Source organism: Gordionus sp. m RMFG-2023, chromosome 2 (assembly GCF_954871325.1).
Source record: "Gordionus sp. m RMFG-2023 chromosome 2, tfGorSpeb1-WG-v2, whole genome shotgun sequence".
NCBI lineage: Eukaryota > Metazoa > Nematomorpha > Gordioida > Chordodea > Parachordodidae > Gordionus > Gordionus sp. m RMFG-2023.
The window spans coordinates 5732474-5754567 of NC_088776.1; the positions used below are offsets into that span (position 1 = coordinate 5732474).

Genomic DNA, 22094 nt, shown 5'->3' on the forward strand with positions numbered 1-22094 from the left:
TTTAGATTTTCGATATTAGAGGTGTTCCAAAGTTTTCAGCTCAAGTAATAAATTGGCACTGCCATTATATTTTATTACACGAGAAAAAGAATAATTTTTTTTTAAACATTGTTTAAGTCTAGTTAAAAAATTTTGACACTAGAAAAACCATTGGGTCTTCTAATAAATTGGCACTTATATTTTACTCCATGAGGTTAAAAAATTATAAAATTTTTTGAAAATATTGCTTAAGCCTAGTATAAAGTTTTTGATTCTAAGAAGTTCTAAAACCATTGAGTCTAGAAATAAATTGGCACTGCAATTATACTTTCAACCTTATTAGAATAAAAAATATTAAATTTTTTTTAAATTTTGTTTTAATAGTTAAAGGTTTTTGATACTAAAAAGATGTTTTAAAACCTCAGATTCTAGTAATAAATTGGCATTGACATCCAATTTTTGTCCACGAGGAAATAATTATGAAAATTTATAAAACTTTTTACCTAGTTAAAAGTTTTCGGCAGTAGAACAATGTTCAAAAACCTTCGGTAAAACCATTGGGTATAAATTGGCACTGTCTTTATATTTTACTCCAAAAAAAATTACTAAAATTTTTTTATTTAAGCCTAGTTAAAAATTTTTGATTTAAAAAAGATCTTCTAAAACATCTCGGTAGTAAATTGGTACTGACAAAATTTTAGATCATGAAAAAATATTTATCGGCAACGATTACCCATTTAAATTAATTCTATATTGCATCAGATTATTTATAAAAATTTTACATATATTTAACATTGTCTATGAAAATAATGAAATAATTTTTATAAATTATCCTATAAGAAACATATTAAATCAATTAACCTACTCCCAGGTTTTGGACTTGCTGGGGCAAAAATTTACTTTTACTAGAATCAATCTTGAGAAAAATATATAAAATATTTAAGCAAAATCATAAAGGTATTGGGTATGTGTTTGGGCTATCACTATTTTATAAATTCATATACAAATAGCCCTGGCTAGATTTTTTTTGGCCTTAAATCTGATAACGAATTTCATATTATATGTTATACATTATTGAGATCTGTAAAATCCCGTTGCGGCGCGTACTTAGTACGAGCAGAAGCCTATTTTAAAAGATAATTTCGGATCAGGTAGAGTCTGGCCTATTTTTTAAAAATGATTCGGACTGGACTAAAAAATTGGCTCGGTGCAAATCACTTCTGCACACTCCGCGCAATCACATATTTTTTAGCTCTATAACTTTTTTTAAAATTATTTTAACTTACGTATTTTATATTTTAATAAATAATTTTTATAAACATTTGAAATAAAATTTAACAAGTGAATTTATTTTTAAAATTTTAATCTTGGCTTTTCTCAAGAAAAGGCCTCATATCCAGGGTTACCAGATCTTGCTTAGTGGAAAAGAGGGCATTTAAATAAAAAATTAATGAAATTAAAATGAATTTAAAATTAAATTGATTCTTATGCAACCGTTTAATAAATTGCATTTATATACAAATTATTTCAAATCTTGCAAAGATAGTTTTGTATTGCATATTTTCAGTTGCAGATATTTTTCTGCAATATATTTGACTTTTTCTCTAAAATATTTAAATAAATTTGCACAAAACCATATATAACGATATTGCATGCACATAATTGCTTTTATAAATTTAAATTCCACTAATCCTCTCATTTGTCTATTGACTATTGATTAAAAAAAAATTATACTAACGTTAACAATCTGGTGTAAGAAAATTGAAGCTTGCTATAATTAACCCATAACATATTTGAGTATTGAAATATCCATTAAATTCAATGTCCATAACATATCTTTTAATCCATCTACTTGGATTTTTTTTCTTTTTTATTATATTTATTCCAAACATTGCTTTACTTTTAATGGACAAATATTTCATTTTTCTTTCGGTCAACAAATATTTCAACTAAAGTTTTCTAAAAATATTTAAATGTAACGAGATTATTTTATTTAATTTAGAATAAATCAAATACAAATTTAATTTTATATAATTTATTTTAAAATTTTACATTTTTTATCAAACTAAAAAATCAGGTTTATATCACAATTTTCATATTAATATATAAAAATTTATATAAAAAAAATCAATCTACACAATTTATAAAAAAATCAATTTATATCAACATAAAAAAAACAATTTAAAGGTTAGTATTAATCGGTCATATCAACATCAACGATTTTAAATGGTTTAACCGTTCAATAACTGATTTAATTTTATTTCTCAACTGATTTAATTCTTTTTAATGAAGCAACATCAAAGAATTGGCGAAACACACTATGCATTTTTTTTAAATCAATACAAAAAATTTCTAATAATTGGATTGCTAATTGAAAGGAAGTTTGATCTGAAGGCTTCATACATTTTAAGAAATGACAGAAATTTAAAAAAATGCATCGTTTTATTTATAATCAAGCTCAACGAATTCAGATAATTAGATGATGTGGATACATAAAAAAAAATTTTTTTTAAGAAGGCAAATTAAAATTAAAATAGATACTAGACATAGACATCTATTTGGGGATTTAGTTATTTCTAATTCTCCAATGCTTTCAGACCATTTATTTTGGAGTATTCTGGAGCATAAAAAAAGGAGGGAGGTTAATAATCTCCCCAAATAATACTCCAAAATATATTTCTTTTATTAAAAACTATTTTTGTCTTATTTAATTTTATTTTGCTATAATTATTTTTTGTAATTTTTAATCATTCCTTTTCCTATATGTTTTTTTAAAAATATTTTTACATAAAAATTATTTAAAAAATATATATAGCAAAAAATAATGGCTCACAAAGTTCCTACTTACCGAAAAATTTATAAACTATGTTTTATATTATAAAAAAAAATTAAAAGGAGAAAATAAGGGTGGGGTGGAATGGGGTGGGAGTAGATAAATTAATATTTTTTAAAAAATATATTTTTAATATTCTTTTATAAAAATAGGCTTAAATGCTTTCCTTTAAAGTTTTCGAATAAATATTTTCTGTGAACATATATAAAAAAACTAGTTCTAAAGTATAACTATATATCATGTTCAAATAATATTTTTATTTTTTATAGATTTTTAATACAACTGGTATTTTTTAAAAATCTTTTTATTATAGGAATAGCATGATTAAAACCATAATTTAAGATATAAAATTGTTACATATATAGCATAATAAAATCTAAATAATACAATTCATATTGTACCGATAAGAACATTTATGGTACATATAAAATCATGTATATTGCAAAATGCAAATATAGTTTCCCAAAAGTGAATTTAGATAAATAAATTAAGTGGATGATATAATCTTTAAGCCAATAAATATCATTAATTTTGAACTTTAGCGCAAATAAACGAAAGTTTTTTCTAGTTAATTTTGCATTAACAATTATCTCTTAAAGGAAATTAAAAAATGCTTAAAATTTATCATTTTTCGCATCGTAAATGAATCGTTTTTTAAAAACGCCTATCTCTCTTTTTTAGGCAGAAATTTCTAACGTCATTATTTTTAACTAGATGCTCAATGTATATATAACATATATAAGTTTTGAGCCCAGTAAAAAGTTTTCAGCTTGATCTTTTGAGATCGACTAATATTTATAAATTATAATTTTTTTTTTTATCTAATATACATCCTACAACTGCCAAAAGCATAATATTCGTGCTTAAGAATATTATCAGACAAAATTTTAAAAACATTACGATCTTAAGAGATGCTACTAATCAGGAATTAAAAAAATATATATTCATTAACTCCCCTTCCCCTTTTTTATAAAAAATTATAATAACTATTTTTAACTCTTCATTGAACAGACCAGCAATTTTAAAATGTTATTACTTAAAATAATTCTTTCGATTTATCTCAATCTTTTAATAGCTTAAAATTTTTAGGTAAATTATAATGTGCTGAATTAATTGATTCTAGAGTATTTCATGAGTTATAAGGGTTTTTTAGATGGGAGCTGCGTTAACATGACTTGGTCATCGTGTAAATATTTTTCAAGCACCATTATTATGCTTTTAGAAGTTGTGAGATCCATTTTAGATAAAAAAATAAAATAAACAAAAATAAATATTTGTCGATCTATATTTATATACCAATTATAATGATGTAAAATGTTCAAGCTTGCAATAAAAAAAATAAAAAATGAGTCAAAACTAGCCTGATAATGAAATATTTAAATTTATTATTGAATTACAATAAAATTTTAACAAAAAATTTAAATAATAAAATTTAGAAAATTTTATAAACAGTTAGGACAAAGTATTATTGATTTTTTGTAATTTTAATTATATCTCATAAGCTACACAATTACCAAAGATAATATATAAATTTTAATTATAATTTAATTTGTGGTAGAAAGTATCGTGGCGTTTAACAAGTTCCACTAACATTCGCTTTACCTATCATGATTCAAAAAATATTTGGACATCATAAACGTTTGTTAAACTTATCAAAAATGGTTGTAATCAAAAATTATTATAGTTCAAAATTTGTTAAAATTATTTGTCTTACAAACATTTTCAAATTTGATATAAAAATTTATAATAGTTAAATATTTCAAAAATTTTTTAGCATATAGTTGGACAATTTAATAACAATATCAGGATATATTTATAATCCAAGTTTCTTAAATTTTAAAATGGGACCCACTGCAACTTCTCCAATATTTTCTTTTCCACTACCAATCCCCCAAAAGAGTTTCAAATGGTATACAACTCATTTAATACCAAAAATTTTAAACTAACCTCATGCTAAAAAAATAAAAAATAATAGCAATATTAATTTGTACTAGATACCAGGTTTTCGAGCTTATTTCTAATATCAAAAACTTTTTACCAGGCTAATTAAAACAAAGTTTGAAAAAATGTTTCCAATTTTTATTGGCCACTTGGATTAAAATAGAATGGCAGTCACAACTTATTACCAGACCAAAACTTTCTACTGGGCTCAAAACTTTAATATCTATTTCTTTAATATTTCAACATTTAACGCATGGAATTATAAAAAATATATGCAATATCAATATGTAAGCAAAGGTTTCAAAATAATCTAGTCTAAAATTTTTTTATAACTAGGCTCATAACAAAATTTTTTAAAATTTTTATATTTTAATTTTCCTAGTGGAATAAAATAGAATGGCAATGTGAATTGAATACTAGCCCCAATGGTTTTAGAACTTCTTTTCAATATCATGAACCTTTTACTACGCTCAAAGCATAAATATATAATTTTTTCATATTTCTATTACGCATGGGTTAAAAAATATTGGCACTAGAAATTTCTTTATGAGCCCAAATATTTTAAAACATCTTCATAGTATCAAGAACTTTTAACTACGCCTAAGACATATTTTTAAAAATTTTCATATTAATTATTCGCCGAGTAAAATTAATGGCAGTGCTAATTTATTACTAGACCCAAAGGTTTTAGAACATATTTCTACAATCAAAATATTTTAACTAGATTTAAAACAAATGTTTAAAGGATTTTCATATTTATCTTTTACTCGTGGTGTAAAATATATTTGCAGTGCCAATTTACTTCTAGACCCAAAGGTTTTGGAACATATTTTTAATATCATATTTTTTTCCTGAAGTAAGATATATGCAATGTCAATTTATTACTAGATTTTAAACATCTTTCTAGTATCAAAAACTTTTAACTAGGATTAAAACAAAGTTATTTTCTTTTTTACTCGCCGACCAAAATTGAATGTCAGTGCCAATTTGTTACTAGCTAGACCCAGAGGATTTAGAACATCTTTCTAGTATCAATAATTGGAAACCCAGATTAAAATAAACTGGTTTAATTTTCGATCTATTTGTTGACCCAGCAAGCTCCACCAGGCTGCCGCTAGCGTTTCGGCTTAACAGGCCCAAGTCGGATTGGGTCGGAGTCAATTTTTCAACCCTGACTTTTAACAACACTACAAGGACGACGATAATTATCTCGTAGCCAGCTCTAGGATAAAGGTGACCTCGTGGTCCCTTTAAATTTAATATTATTTGTTATAATAAATTTTATATCATGATTGGTTCTAATAAATTTTTAATGCTCCAATAAAATAATCCCTCTCCCCCCCCTCACCATAGAAAATTTTTACACATTGGTATTGTTCACAACGTTTCCGTTATTTATGTATAGTTAAATTACTTTTTGTTAGTTATATGATTTATTTTTATAATTCTAAAATAATAATTTACATTAAAATAATAAACACAATATTATAACGTCAATGTTTATTATGTATTATTATAAAATAATATAGCTTGAACTTTGTATAATATATATATATAAATTAATTTTTAAGGTATAAATGATTAACCATCTAATATTTTAATCTTTAATTTATGAGTGAATGAATCAAAAGGTAATTGATTGGCAATTGAAATAAGATTAAAAATATCCCCAAAGGTATATAAATTAACCCTTTTTAAACACCTTCAAAATTTTTATTAAATTAGTAAATGGGTAATAACATCGGTAAACATGGCGCTTTTATAGATTCCCAAAAGGTTTTTAGTGCAGGTGAGAAGGATAATATTATAAAGTTGTGTGATAAATTGAAGAGTGAGAAATCTAATGAAATACCACTTAATAAATTTAAAGTAAAATTTTATATATACATAATATATGCTTGAGTATTTAGGAGTTGGTTGAACTATATTTGCCCAATTACATCTCAGATCGATTATATACCCAAATTTGTAATTTAAATACACTCTTGAATGACCAAAAAAATCTTTCTACAGAGATTTTTATGGTTTCATTGGCACATATTTTGAAAGGTAATGTAGTTCAAAGAGCTCATTTGGTTTTGAAATTAGCCACAGAAAATAAAGCTGCAACACCATTGGAAATGATTGGTGTAATTTAATAATATATTATCATATCTAAAGATTTTACAGTTTACACAAGCTTTTATAGATGCATATTTTTCAATTATTAAAAAATCTGTTAATTTAGCCACCTGGAATATAAAAATTAACACAGATTCTGATCAAAGATTAGCTTTCCATCTATTGGCAGAATTATTTTGGCCTAATCATGCAGGTAAATTTATTCACCAACAAGAAATTTATAATTATTTTGAAAACCTTTTTCCTTCTAGCAAATGAAGGAACCTTGCCTAATAAAGAATATACCGAAGATGATATTGAACGCTGGTTACAAAATTCCATTATGACATCTTCTATAATAAATAGGGTCTTTCATAATGTTTTTCCCATAACTCCAGCTGAAGAAGTTAGTAAAAGATATATTTTTTATTTTCATATTGCTAGTTCTTAAATCTTATATTAATCATTAATCTATTTTATTTATATTAAAACTTAAAGTGTGATGAAATAAGTATTTACAATTAAGCTTTTTAAAAATATGAACTTTCATACATTCAAACTAGTCAGTATTCTTTTTTTTAAATACAATTTTTGCTACAAAAGTTTACAACAATATTTTTCAATAAATATTGACCAAAAAAGAAATGAAATTTCCTAAATTAAAAATGTAAATGTCAATCAATATTTTAAATTTGGAAATGCACCAATATTACTTTCAATAGCAAATTATCAATATATTTAAAAAAAAAAATTATATTTAAAAAAAAGAATTTAAAACAAAGGTCATATAAAAATCAAATCACAATTATAAAGATATAGCTCATATATATAAAAAATAATTGGATTAAGTTAGGAAATAACAAAGGCATGAGACCAGCTTACCTGTATTGCGCTAATGGAACCATGAATACCAATGCAATACTTTTAAGTAGTGTTGTTAAACGGCTCGTTTTGAGCTGATTTTTAAAAACGGCTAACTCAATATTTCATCTAGAATATTATTAGGCAAGCCTGAAGACTTTGTTTGTAGAAGGAACAAAGGTTTGGACATTTATTAGAGAAATCTATAGGCTTAGGCCATATTTTTCTGGCTAAAATATTGAGTTAGTCATTTAAAAATCGGCTCAAAATGAGTCATTTAACAACACTACTTTTAAGAATAGCCATCTTGCTTGAAATAGAGAGCTTCATTATGATCACCATTTATTTCGCTTAATTATCTCCTTAATACGAGAAATTTCATTCCTCATCATAAACACCAATAGTATTGGTGACAAATGTGATAAAAATTATGTTAAATATTATTTTTTATTTATAATATATGAAATTTACTAAAAAATAAATAGGAAAAAAAAATACACAGAACCTTCTTCCAACAGCTTAAAATTTTGTTATTAGATTATTTCCTGGTTCTTCTCATTTCAAACAGTCATCTATTTAGCCATCTAAACAGCCTAAAAAAGAGGCTATTTAAATTTTTTGTAAATGTTTTATTTGTATCAAAAAAATATAAATAATGAATAATATTTATGTAATGTGTAGTAACTAAAATAGGATGTTCTAGTTGGATGTCTACAATGGTCATGTTTTGGCCAACAAATCCATTCACTCTTTAATTTTTTTACCCACCCGCACACTATCTATGGTAAAAAATTACCATCCCCTTCCATAAAATTTTGCCTTACCAACCTGCCTGCCCAATGTTTAAATATATTATTTTAATGGCTGGCTTGACCTTTATTTATTTTAATGTATATTAATAAAACTTATAAAATATACAAATATTAAAAAATTATTTTAAATAAATATAAGTCAGGTCTGCTCATTTAGGTCTAAAAATATTTAAAATTCACTGACCTATCACCCTCCCATTGTTTTAAAAATATTTTTTAACTTACTCTTCAGTCACTCTAATATTTTAGAAAGTCTACCTATGTCTGCCCAGAGAATGGGTGGTGAGCATATCTAAAAACCCTAACATGGCATATCTATAGTCCTAGGTTAAAATCTATTTAGCCCAAGTTTAAAAAAAACAAACCAAGACATGACTTGGGGAATCTAAGATTAAAATTTGGCCTGACACCACAAGTATCAATATTAATGCATTTCTTAAAGTTTGCTATTTTGTTTTAATAGTGATGAATATGTAACATAGAAAAATGATAGTAATTATTTTCTTTTATCATTAATTAAGGAGAATCTTTATTCGATTTTTAAAATAATGATTGTTTACTTATTTTAAACGAATCAAATCTCATATTCTGCTATGATGGCCTGAGCCCATTTCAACTCCTAGGCAACTTGTATATTTTAATTTATAAAATATAGACTCAGACCACCCCTCCCCCCTTCCAATATATATTAGCTTTAATATTTCTTTATCTTGTAATAATTAAAATAATTAGATGGAAATTATAATATTATCGGAGTTTTATTGCTGAATAAATTCGATTTAATTCATAGATTTAGTAAAAAAAAATATACTTTAATTTGTAATAATATTTGTTAATTTCATGCCCTAAACTAAAAAGTTTATTTTTTTTGCCACTAGACTGGGTGGGCTTTAGCCGAAATTTTGATTTTTCTGGCCTTTTATAATAACTCATTAAAAGTTTATTTAAAAATTTTTTTTTTAGAGAATTGCTTTACCAATAATACCTTTATGCGAAAAATTGGATTGGTCAAAATTCGGTACAGTTATGGACTTATCGTCACTCATCGTGCTAAATAATAATTGTCCTTCGGATTTAAGAAACGTGTGGCGATTGCTATACTCAACCAAATTAAATGGGGAGAGCTTTGTTCGATTGATTAGGCATATAAGTATTTAGTATTATTAATTCTTTTTTAAAAAATAGGAAAATATAATTAAAAAAAACTATTAATGTATTCATGAATGAACAAGCCTCAAAAAAACGATTTTTTTTGTTTGCCGAATCGATTTTTGGATACTTTATTTTTAAAAATTATTTATTAAACTTTAATTATTTTTTATTATTATATTCCTGATGCAGATTATCGCTACCCCTAAAATTTTAAAATTCATTTTTAAACCTACTCAAATTTTTTTTTAGAAGTTTGACAATTAGCGTAGAAAAGAGTTAGTTATCTTACCTTAAATATGGGAATTTAAATTTTTAAATTAATTATGAAAAATAAAATTGTTATGTATAAACTGCAAAAAAATTTTTTGTCCCAAATTAATTTTGTGATTTTACTGAAAGAACCATTTTTTCTCCAGTGATTATATCTGTCCAACTTTTACCCTAATCTCGTCCAAGAAATTAGCCTAACCTAAATTAAAAGATAATTTTTTAAAATTTCTAGACCTCCTATTCCCAGAATAAAATTTTAAATCCAGATACTAAAATTGGGTAAGTTTTTATGAAACTAACTTTAGATAAACATTACTATTACCATTCCATATGAGGATTAAAAATAACTCTAACCCTGCATTAACAATTCAAGCGAATTCGCTGCCAATTATACCCAAATCTCCCAAACCGTTAATTAACCCCAAACCCATATCTGTTTTAGATATTTGTTTAATTTTAAATATATTTTTATCCAATCAAAAAAAAGTTCCTCTTATGGAACATTCTTCCATTTAAACTTATTATCAATATATATATATGTGTTAGCGTCAGTGTATTATTTTTGTTAAAGCATTTTTCAAAAATCTGATATTCTAGCATGTGTTTCTAACTACAGACATTTATTTTTTTTCGCAATGAACATCTTAAGTCATATATAATTTATATAATTTTTAAAAAGAGCAATTGATGTAAAAAACTAATATAAATTAAATGCTGTTTTTTTTTTATTTTTTCGTTTTTTGATATTTAATTCGAGCTTGGATTATTTTTTGGAACTTGTTTCTGTTTAGCATAGGCTATTCAGCCCTTTGAATTATGACATCACTATTCTGGTGTTGTTTTAAGTTTAAACTTTCAAATAAATATTAACTTGTTTATATTTATATATATATATTTTTTTTTTGGTTACAAATAATAAGACAAAGACGTGGGTAAATCATAATAGCCTCTTTCTTTCTTTTTTTTTCAGCCTGTTTAGAGGAAGATATATAGATGTCTGTTTGAAAATAATCCGTCCGTATTTTATTAACTGAAATTATGATATAATATTTTTCTTCAAGCTTATGCCGGTCCATGCATTTTAATAGTGCAAGAAAAGAATGGAAATGTATTCGGGGGATTTGCTTCGAGGACTCTATTTCCTAAATCACAATTTCAGGGTAATGTTTTTTTTTATACGTTAGTTTGTTTGTTTTTTTTTCTCTATTCTGATGAATAATTATCCTAACTTGTAAAAGTGATTTTTTTTTGTGTTCTCATCAATCAATCAATAGCTTTGGCTCGATTTTAAAAATGGCTAACCCAAATATTTCAGCCAAAAGAATATCGCACAAGCCCCAGGAGATTTTTTTTATAGATGGTAGAAAAGTTTGGACATCTATTAACGAAATATCGAGGCTTGTGTAGTATTTTTTGGCTAAAATCAAACAATTAATTGTTCCCCTAATCGGTCAAAGCTGAATTTTCAAAGATAAAAGATCCTAAAAAAATTCCACCCAAAGTGAAAACGAGCCATTTATTGTTTAAACTTAAAATTAGACAAGCGGCATATCATTGCATATTAAATCACTTTACGGGTCCTACCATCTCAGATTTTGATAAACGATAATATAAATATTTAATTCAATTGACCTTATAAGTGTTTATTAATTTACAATAATATTGTAAGCGATAATATTATTACAATTATGATAAACCTTTATAACATAAAAATTTAAATACGATGACATTTTTAATATATAACACAACACGACTCATTTAAAAATGTGCAGCTATCTTTATTTGGGAGTAAACATATCTTAAATTATATATTTTTTTACATTAGGAAGCGAGTCTAGCTACTTATTCTCACTGAAACCCCACATCAGAATATACCATGCAGACGGTAACAATGGCAACTATGTCTACATTAACATTAATCAACAAACTCTCCCCAATTGTTTTGTGAGTTATTATTTTTTTAAAAAAATATATAATTTACTATACACATTATGTGATATAAAACTATTAATTTAGGTTAGTAATTGACGTCATTTTATTAGTTTTTGAGTATGAGCAAGTATCGGGTTAGGAATTGTTCAAATTGAGCACATCACTCATTTTTCCAAGACAAAAGTCTAACTGTTTTCTTTATTTAACTGTTATTCTTGGCATATACTTAGTAGAGATCTGTAAAGTTAGGCCCGGCTCGTACCCAGCCTGAGTTCGAGCCTAATTCTATTTAAAATAATCGGGTTCAGGCCGGGCCTAATATTTTTTAAAAAAATTCGGGCCAAGTCTGACCTTGGAAATTTTTTTAAATATATCTAAATTTTTATATTGAATTTTTTATGTAAAATAAAAATATTTGATTTTATTTATTGAAATTAAACGACATATGTCTTTTATTTTGGTAATTATAAAAATTATTTTTTATATTTAAATAACAGGCTGGGCCGGTAAATTTTTTTTAAAAAAATTTTGGGCCGGGCCGGGCTTGAAAAATTAGGCCCGATGGTTTTTTTTATATTTTATTTTTTTTTATAACAAATATTTAAGGGATTTGGTGGCCAACTGAATTATTTCGGAGTCTCCGTAGACTCTAATATGCAAACCGGAACCTCTACAAAATGTTTGACTTATAAGAGCCCCATGCTATCGGAAAAATCGCACTTCGACATAGAATCAATAGAAGTTTGGGGAGTAGGTCCCGAATCTTCGGAAAGACAACACTTTTTGGTAAATAAAACATTTTTCGAAATAAAAGAAGGTTGAAAACTTGTGGGCGTGACTGCCACCTTTGAGTTTTTGATTACGGCCAAGACCATACCAGAGTGTTTGAACTAATGTCAAAAACTTAGTAAAAGCATCCTGTCTTTGGCTCGACTTACGTATTTCTTTTAAAAATTGTCTTAATAAATTATTTTAAATCTTATTTATTCATTCAGCCCTTAGAGTATTGGTAAATATAACTTTTTAAAAACTCATTTTTTTATAAATTGTTAATTTTATTCTTTAGAAATAGTTATTTTTATGTTTATCTTTATATCTTAACAATAAATAAATATCTTTTCTTTATTTGCTAAATTCCATAAAACTAATAATAAAAATAAATTTATAAATATTTTACCGAAATAATTTAAATGTCAGTGAATAGAATTAAAAATTAATTGTGATCAAATGGCAGGGGCGTCAGCCACAATCTCATGGGGCTCAAAAAAAATTTAAATCATTTTTAAAATTACCTTGTTTTTTTAGCTAACATCCATTACTTATTTTTTAGTTAGTATTATCCAAAATTACCTTTTTTTAGATAACATTATTAAAAAAAAATTTCAGAGGGCTTCCGCCCCACTGATCAAATGTACATTAAAAAATTTTTGTTATGCCTGCTTATGACTTCTTATGTAGACATTAAATTATTTTTTATCATTTACTGATTACTTAATTATATTAATTCCGAATAATTTTATTATTTTTTAAAATATGACCACAAAACGCTAGTGGGCTATGATATGACTTTAGTCCGATATAGGCACATCAAAAAATTCTCATATACACAAAGACATTACTTAGAATTTAAAAAATAACAATAATATTACTGCCATTTTTTCTTTAATTGCCTCATTCTGCAGCCATCTTTCTCCTTTTACTAAACGTAGCTAATTTGATTAATAAAATTTAACTTTAAAAAAAATACACCTAAAATGGTGGCCAAGTAGAATAAAAGAGCACGCTAAAACAAGCATGATAGATTGCCATTTTTTATGTCGAGTTCCATTACATTTTCATTTTAATGTAAAAAAAATATAATAGCAAAAACGGTTCAGTCTTCTCGACGTGGACCCAGATGTTACAGCCATGCTGACTTTGCTCAATAAGGGGCCTCACAGTGAGGGGATGAGAGAGGATGACCCTAACAGTAGTACACCAGAAATTAGGAATTTGTTATAGAATAAAGGGTTGTCACTTTTGCAGATAAATTGTTAGATATATTAAAATTTTTTAAAAAAACTCACATTTATAATTTATTATCCAATTATGCTTCCATGATTATATTATAGTTTTTTTTAGCATATTAGATTAGGACTTAAAATAAATTTTGTGATAAACTTAATTTTTTTTTATTTCAAACTTATTTAAATTTTAAAATTCGGTTTAAAATTAGACCGTGAATTGTTGTAACAATGACCAATATGTATTAATATTATTTATTTGCCTCGTATAATATATCAAATATCATTCCATATCTTAAAAAAATATATATATTATAAAATTTAATATAAGAAAAAATTATTTATATAACTGTTGTAGCACAATTGATCGCCCCAAATATTAAAAATTTTAATCTGCTAAATTATATTTGAAATTGATGAAACATGTCCCAATAGTTCTCTCAATTAGTTTTTAAGAATAGGAAGAAAATAAGGAATATTATATGTTTTTGTTAATCATCTATATGATGATTTAAAGTTCATTATAAATCTTTATCATGACCAATAAAAATCAATTATAAATTTAGTAATCTTGCCTCCCCCCACCCCCCAGGAAAAGAAATCATAGTTGTAACTTTGTAAAAAAAGTAAAATAATCTTTCTAAATTTGATATACATTATTTTTTTCAAAATTAAAATTTTTATAGACGGTGCGATCATTTGTGATGTATTAAAATCAGACAACTTATATAATTCCATTTATTTATTCATAAATATAATTTTGTATAATATTATTATAATAATAAATAAAAATTATTATCTTTAATAATAAGAAAAAAAATTATTACCTATATTTCAAAAAATGTATAAATAATTAAATCGCGTTATTTTACTTTAATGTTTATGTTCCTGAATATGTTTGACTCTGCGAGAATAGAAAACTAGGAAATACGTCGATATTTTCATATTCTTATATACAACAAAAAAATTTAATATATTAGTGTTAAAAGGCCCGATTAAGATTTTAGCCAAAATAATATTATGTAGGGCCTCATGAGTTGGCAAATAGAGGTTCTCCTTATCTGCCATCTATAAGCAAAATCAGGCCTATAATATATTATTTTGGCTAAAATTATAAATCGGACTTTTTAACAACACTAAAATTTAGTAATAAAATTTTTAACAAGTGCCATAAATTATCGGTAACATTTACAGATCTGATCACTCTAAGAAAAATTTTTTGAATAATAAAAATAATGAGAGAGAGATTAAAAACAAACTTTCAAAAATTGCATTATCTTCTGTAGAATCATTTTCTATTTCTGCGGCTAATCTAATAATAGAGGGCAAATGGGGAAATTTTTGAACTCCCAATGTTTTCTTATCACGGGGAATATTATTTTTCGCGTTTGAGGTGTGTTCGGATGACGTATGGGCCGAAAGATCCTTTCTGAGTTTACGTATTCTATCGGAAAGCGATTGAGCTCGGGTCTTATAGCTACAACGTTTATTATCCACATTTTACAGGGTGCCAAACCGGCGAGTATAACGGTTCGGTTCCATTCCGGTCCTCGGAAATTTCCTCATAACAGGTTCGGTTACGATTTAGAAAATATAAATTTAATTTTAATAAAAAAATATATATGTGTATTTGAAATTCGAGTTAAATTCTTGTATAAAGTTGTATTAAACTTATCCGGGTCCATAATTATAGTTTGATTTCGATTCATAATATCCAAAAGTTTCACCCATGGTTTCGAGCCTTTAGTTCTAAACTGCGCGTTATTTTTATTATTTTTTCGTCTTTTAAAGGCATGTTTAAAAGAACACGTTTTGTTTTTGCACTGTCCGGTGGTGTTGAACTCGGAGCATTCTAATACATGCTTCATGGAACACTTTATAAATGAATTATGTAATTATAAATAATTAGAACAACATCAATAATATATGGTGAATTAATTTCTCGCAAAACAACATGAATTTCAACTTGACCACAGATTTTTCTAAAATTTTTATACTGGAGTTTGTATGTATTATAACTGAAAACTTTTTTTAGCCTCCAACTGCAAACAATGGCTGAGATACGGGCCTCCAAATGTCGAAAAAATGGGGCATTTTGGGCAAAATGCTCTCCATTTAATTTCAAATATGGCACGTCTTTGGCTTTTAAAGTTATATAATGTCACAAAACCGGAAAAAATCAAAATCAAATCGGCCTTTTTTTTCCCTCTCAAATTTTAAGTTGAGCCGAGCTCGGGTTTAGGAGATATCACATTTTAATTATTCGTCAATTGTAAAAATTCGTAACAAATAATTGTTAATGTATCTAAGGTAAAATCTTTTAAATATTTTAGATAAGTATATTTATTTTTATAGATAATAAATGGAAATATAATATTAGGCCCGGCCCGGGTATTAAAAAAATTAGGCCTGGCCCGTATATATTAAAAAAATTACGGCACGGCACGTGTCTGCAGGCCTCTGATTTAAAGAAAAAATAAAGTGAGGGGGGCTATTGAATGTAATATATTTATTTCATTCCTAAAATTCGCATAATTTGGATTAACATATACGCTGGTGAAGGCCTAAGAAATGTAGTTCCTTGGATGATTAACCAGAATAAATTATTAACGATAAAAATTTTTTCCAGAAGATAATTTTAATAATGATAAATGCGAAATCATCAAGCAATTGAAAAATAAATTAGAAACACATTTACGAAATGAAAAAATTTAGATATTGACTCTTTTATTTCTAAAACTGAATCCATGGCAAGGATAGCAAAAAAAAATTGGCCAAGAAAAAGGGTGATTTATCCAATCCAAATATTATAAAGTGTTTCGAGACTATTATATAGATAATTTGAGAATTTCATAATTCCGATTAAAGGAATCGTATGATGCCTGGCAAGAACCGTTAAATATTAAAAAAGGTTAAAAGAGATAACCAATCAAAGAAAATACTAATTTTATGCTATCATAAGGAATTATATTCTAAATTTAAAGAAACTATATAAATTTGAAGATTTAAGACCATTTTTTTTCTTCTAAACTAATGATTGGTTTTTTTAAAATCAAAATTTTTATGATGGTGTTGTAATCAATATAAGAATAAAATTCATAATCTAAGCCATAGTGAACTTGAAGTTGGAACCAAAGCGGAATGACTTAGTAATAGCATATGGCAAATATCAAAAAAAGGTTAGCAAAAAGAGCTATCTTATACGTCCATATGAGAATTAAATATTAAACACCTTAGATTCATTAAATTTTTATAAAGCATATATCACTGGAATTAATTACGCACATGTAAAAGATGATGAATATAGAAAAAATATCTTGCTCAAAAGGTCAAACCCATTCCATTCCCGGAATCAGAAGTTTCATGTTTTTATGCCACTTAGGGAAAATTAAATTAAAGTTAAACTATTCATATTGTGAAAATGATTTGAATTTAAAATATATATAAAAATTAAATTTTGTCTTCAATAAATTATAATAAAAAATTATAGGCTATATAAAGAAATTTAAATAACGCTTGTAGCTTAATCATATCCAAAGATATTTAAAATCAAATGGAAAGCATTTCACCCAAAATGCCATATTTTTCTCCATTTAGAGATCCCGTACCTCAATCGCAGTTTGAAGTTGGAGGCTAATTTTTTTTTCTTAATTATAATTAGGCCTACAAAAAAACGAATCGAATAATTGCGCTATTCGTATTCGTACGAATAATAAAATCATTATTCGTTTCGATTCGAAAATTTTTCTAAAGCTTATAAAATATTTTGCAAAAAATTTTTTACAGATGTTTAAAGATGACACTTTTAAGGATTCTCTAAACTAATTGTCATTTTTGCATATAAAATATAACAAAATTTTAGAAAGTATTTCATTTTAGATTTTATTTATTAAAAATACTTTAGTAGCATAAATTTCCTTTATTTAATTATTAATATAATTTTTAGAGGTGATTATGACAATGTAATAGAGGAGAAATATTATAATGCACTATCTGAATTGATTGTCTTTAAAATTTGCCAAAAATAAGGTTACTAAATGGGAAAAGGATTTTCCTAATCAAATAATAAGAACTAGTCAAAAAAATTTAGTTATTTATCTGCCAAGGAGCTCGAGAATATGGGAAAGAGGCACACTCTATAAAAATGTTTTGACTTGTTCATAACATCAAAAATGATTAAAGAGAAACAATAAAAATAAAATTATTATATTTTACTTTGAAGCTTTTCCTTTTCTTCCATTAAACTTTTTCAGCAAATATAACTTGTTATGATTTGATATTTGATAATAGGAAATAAAATAAAACGAAATGATATCCACTAGGAAAATTTAATTACTTCTTTTTATTTTACTTGCAATAAAATATTTGCGAATAATTACGAATATTTATATATAAATAATTTCGAATAATTTTCCTCATTATTCATATTCGATTCGAAACTTCGAATCGAATAATTGTGTTATTCGTATTCGTAAAATACGAATCGAATATCAAATAATTCGTTTTAGGCCCAATTATAATATATACAAACTCTTGTAAAAAAAATTAAGGAAAATCTAAGGAGGTCAGGTTGGGAATCGTGTTTTTTTTGTTGATTTACCTATATTGTTAAAAATTTAAATTAGAATTAAATATTCTCTAAACAAGTAATTAAATATATTTTAATGAATGTAAAATAGAGTTTCCGATAATTGGCCAGCTTGTTAACTGTGACAACTTAAATACTGTTCAAATTATCTAAATAATATTTGACCCACAAAATATTAGTGAATTTGAAATGCCATAAATAAATAATGATGATTAGGACTGTGGTGCCAATCAATAAATTTTTAACCAATTTTATTTATTTATCATTATCTTGTTTGAACCAATTGTCATCGCTGTGTGTATTTTATAAATAATTATATATATATATATTTATACAAAACGCCAATCAAAAGTATAAGATATTGTGATTGGTGAAAGAAAAAGCAAAAATTATTAAAAAATTAAGCGTCAATTATTTGATTTTGTTTTAAAAGGAATTTTTCATTACAAAAATTAATTTTTTTTACATTTTTTAAGAAAATTCTCACTTATTAAAAAATTATATTAAAAAATATTAATTATATTTCCTAAATGATTTAATGTTAAATATTAGTAGAAGTATTTTGTATTAAATAAAGAAATAAAATTTAACAAGCATATTATCTCCAAGATTAACGTGGAGATATTAGTATTAGACTGAGAGTAAGTGTAAATATCAGTTTTTTTTACCAATGTCATAAAAATTCAATATTCTAACGAAATAATGTTTGAAATTTTTTTTATCTCTCAAAAGACAAGGCGATATTTGGTGCATTTTCAAACACAAATGATTGAATATATTTTGTTAGTTCTTGTATCCAGAAGGTTAATAATATTTTACAATATGGGCAGCAAACGTTTATGAGGTGGTACTCGTTTAAAATTTTTTAAAATCTATTTCTTGTTGCAAAAACAAAACAAAATACTATTTAATTAAAGAAGAATCATAAAATAACCAAAAAACAATGATAATGTTCAAATTATCTTTCTACAAAATGTTAACTTAAATAGAATTTTTTTTTTAGAAAAAAAGGTAAATATTGGCCTGATCAGAATATTTAATATCGTCAGAGCCCCCCCCCCCCCCAAATAATCAGTGACAGAGATAAATCAATTTTGATTAAAATATCTGTATTTATATAATATTTTAGATAATGTATCTATATCTAGATCCATTTAAAACAGTATCTTTTAACAACTCTGGTAATTATCAAAAATTATTTTTTTAAAAAAATGAAATAAAATTTGAGAAAAATTGGGAGTCAAATTTTAAATTTTATAAGTGGGGAGCTGTAGCATTACATTGATTTAGTATTATTGATTTATTTTGTGAATACGAGAATAAAATAAAGTTGTATTTATTTTGTTTGTTTACCAGATTTATAGTTATCCTGGTAATTATATAAAATAATTTTTAGATTGGTACCTTTTTCTGGGTTGTGAAAGTAGAAATACTAAATTTAACAAAGATAATCAAACTGAAAAGTTGATAGATTCAACACAGAAAATATCAATTAAATTTTTACTAAAGAACAATGATGATTACGCTTATTTATCTTAATATTTTTATATGGTTTGACTAAAAAAAATATAGAATGTTTTTCAATTGCTTAAGTAAACTTGACGTTCTCCACTGCAATATACTTATTTCTTTATATTTTAAAAGCTAATGATATTATAAATATACAATACACATATTGAACACAATGGATATATATAAAATGATTGTTGTAGAAAGAAATACATACCTATTGAGAAGTGGTATAACCTTAATAGACATTGGGGAAAAATTGGATATAGATTTAAAAATATAATGGTAAAATTTGTATAAAAAATTCAATGAGGTTTTCATAGATTTAAGGGGCCAGGCTGGGCAGATTAAACAATTTCCAATTTCTATAGCAGGCCAAAATTAATGAGGCAGGGGTAACTTGTAAAATTTTAAAAAAACTGATAGTGCCAGGCCCTCCAGATTTCCAATGGTCTTAAAAACATTTATTTGATGTGACCAGTCAATTATTGGCTTTGAATAACTTAAAAATGTTCAGACAATGTTAACCTTATTTAAAGAGCAATCACAAATAACACATTAACTTATAAATATATGTTAAATTATAGTTATGAAATAATTTAGCCATGCATCCCGCATCATTTAACATTGTCACTGTTACTATAAGCAAGGCTTTAGGAAACAATGTATCATTTAAAATTATAACCTTATCCCCCAATTTGCACATTCCTTTAACAAAAGATAAACATATTTTCGCATCAGGATTAACTTTAACATGAGAATAAATGCACACAGATGATGTTTTATTGCAAGTGCCTTGCAAAAAATATTTACAAACAGGCATCTTTTCTGCAGATATTCTATGTGAAAATAAGCATCTTTCAATATTACAATTTCCCTTTAAAAATCTTAAAATAATAGTTATATAAATCATAGTGTATTTTATACCTAGTACATATAGTAATCTTTGTACTATCATGGATAAAAGGGCAATTTGGCAACTTAGTACACTTGCCATATCTGTTATAGTATAAACAATACTTTTGATTATTTGATATTACAATTTTTGGCTTATAACACAATTTATATTTCCCATGTATCTTTTTTTGATTATTCAAATAATATTTACTCTTTTTAATAATGGATCTAAGAATAAGATATTAGCAGGAAGCCACATTATTAAAAACTTGGTAATTTTTAATGGAATAGTTGGTGTTGAAAATTTATAGGAAGTAATATCTAAATTCAATAAATAAAAACTATATGAAATACTATAAACTTGCAGCATATTTGTACTGATTATAAGAATGTAATTTATATGGCAATGTTCTTTTTCTATATAGAAATAGATCTTTAAAAAATGAATATGCAATATATAAAAAACCTGTTATTTTGATATTTGTTTTGCCAAATTTTATTTGGTATATTTTTTATTATTAAAGGAGAAATTAATGAAGCTTGGCTTATATAGGTAATTTTATATTTTTTTAAAATCTTTTGTCTTATATTATGCTTGACTAAGGGATTAACATCATTGATATTTGTTTGGTTAAATAATCTGTTGATTTTCTTATATTTATTGTTAATTTGTGATGAAGATTGAGCATTTTCTAGTTTATTGCATTTTTTATCATTAATATATTGCAAATTTGTTTTCGATTTTTTAAAATATGGATAATTATCTGGCCTTTTTGTGAATCGGTATAAATTATGATGTTTATAGACACTACTAGACACATTAGTAGATATGTATTTATATTTATTTAAAGATTTATTCTTTATATATGAATATTCCATCTTATCTTATCGGTATTTAGTACGAATACATTCTAAAGATTAATGTGCATCTGGTTGATGTCAAATTTGACACTAAACATCTGACAAATATAAAGAATTAAAAATATTTATATGATTCTAATAATGCAGAGTAGAGCAAATGTGATCACTTGGCCTCTTCTTGAAAAAAATTACACTTGATTTAATTGTTCCTTTTGTGAGTTTTTTATTTAATTATGTTTCATTTATACCAAACCAATATATAAATTATAAGATAAATAAAAGAGGTACAATGACATAAAGATGTGAAAATATAATTAAAAATAATTTTCATAGTTATAAAGTGTTTTGGGAGGCTT

The 22094-nt window shown here is 25.3% G+C and overlaps 2 protein-coding genes across 2 annotated transcripts; one reads left to right on the forward strand and one right to left on the reverse strand.

Moving 5' to 3' along the window:
• The first annotated feature begins 6347 nt into the window (after window positions 1-6347).
• On the forward strand, window positions 6348-14635 carry LOC135923711 (MTOR-associated protein MEAK7-like). Its single transcript, XM_065458617.1, has 10 exons — window positions 6348-6428; window positions 6479-6622; window positions 6664-6882; window positions 6923-7067; window positions 7126-7259; window positions 9490-9676; window positions 11010-11108; window positions 11774-11892; window positions 12487-12666; window positions 13744-14635. Exons 2-10 carry the CDS (start codon window positions 6482-6484, stop codon window positions 13879-13881), a joined length of 1362 nt encoding a protein of 453 aa, XP_065314689.1. The 5' UTR covers window positions 6348-6428; window positions 6479-6481; the 3' UTR covers window positions 13882-14635.
• Window positions 14636-14711: 76 nt separating this feature from the next.
• On the reverse strand, window positions 14712-21111 carry LOC135923712 (zinc finger CCCH domain-containing protein 3-like). The gene is made up of 6 exons (XM_065458618.1): window positions 21089-21111; window positions 20908-21029; window positions 20666-20867; window positions 15555-15757; window positions 15143-15360; window positions 14712-14831 (listed from the first exon to the last, which is right to left on the reverse strand). The coding sequence occupies exons 3-6, from the start codon at window positions 20801-20803 to the stop codon at window positions 14764-14766; spliced, it is 627 nt and encodes a 208-aa protein (XP_065314690.1). The 5' UTR covers window positions 20804-20867; window positions 20908-21029; window positions 21089-21111; the 3' UTR covers window positions 14712-14763.
• Between the last annotated feature and the right edge of the window lie 983 nt (window positions 21112-22094).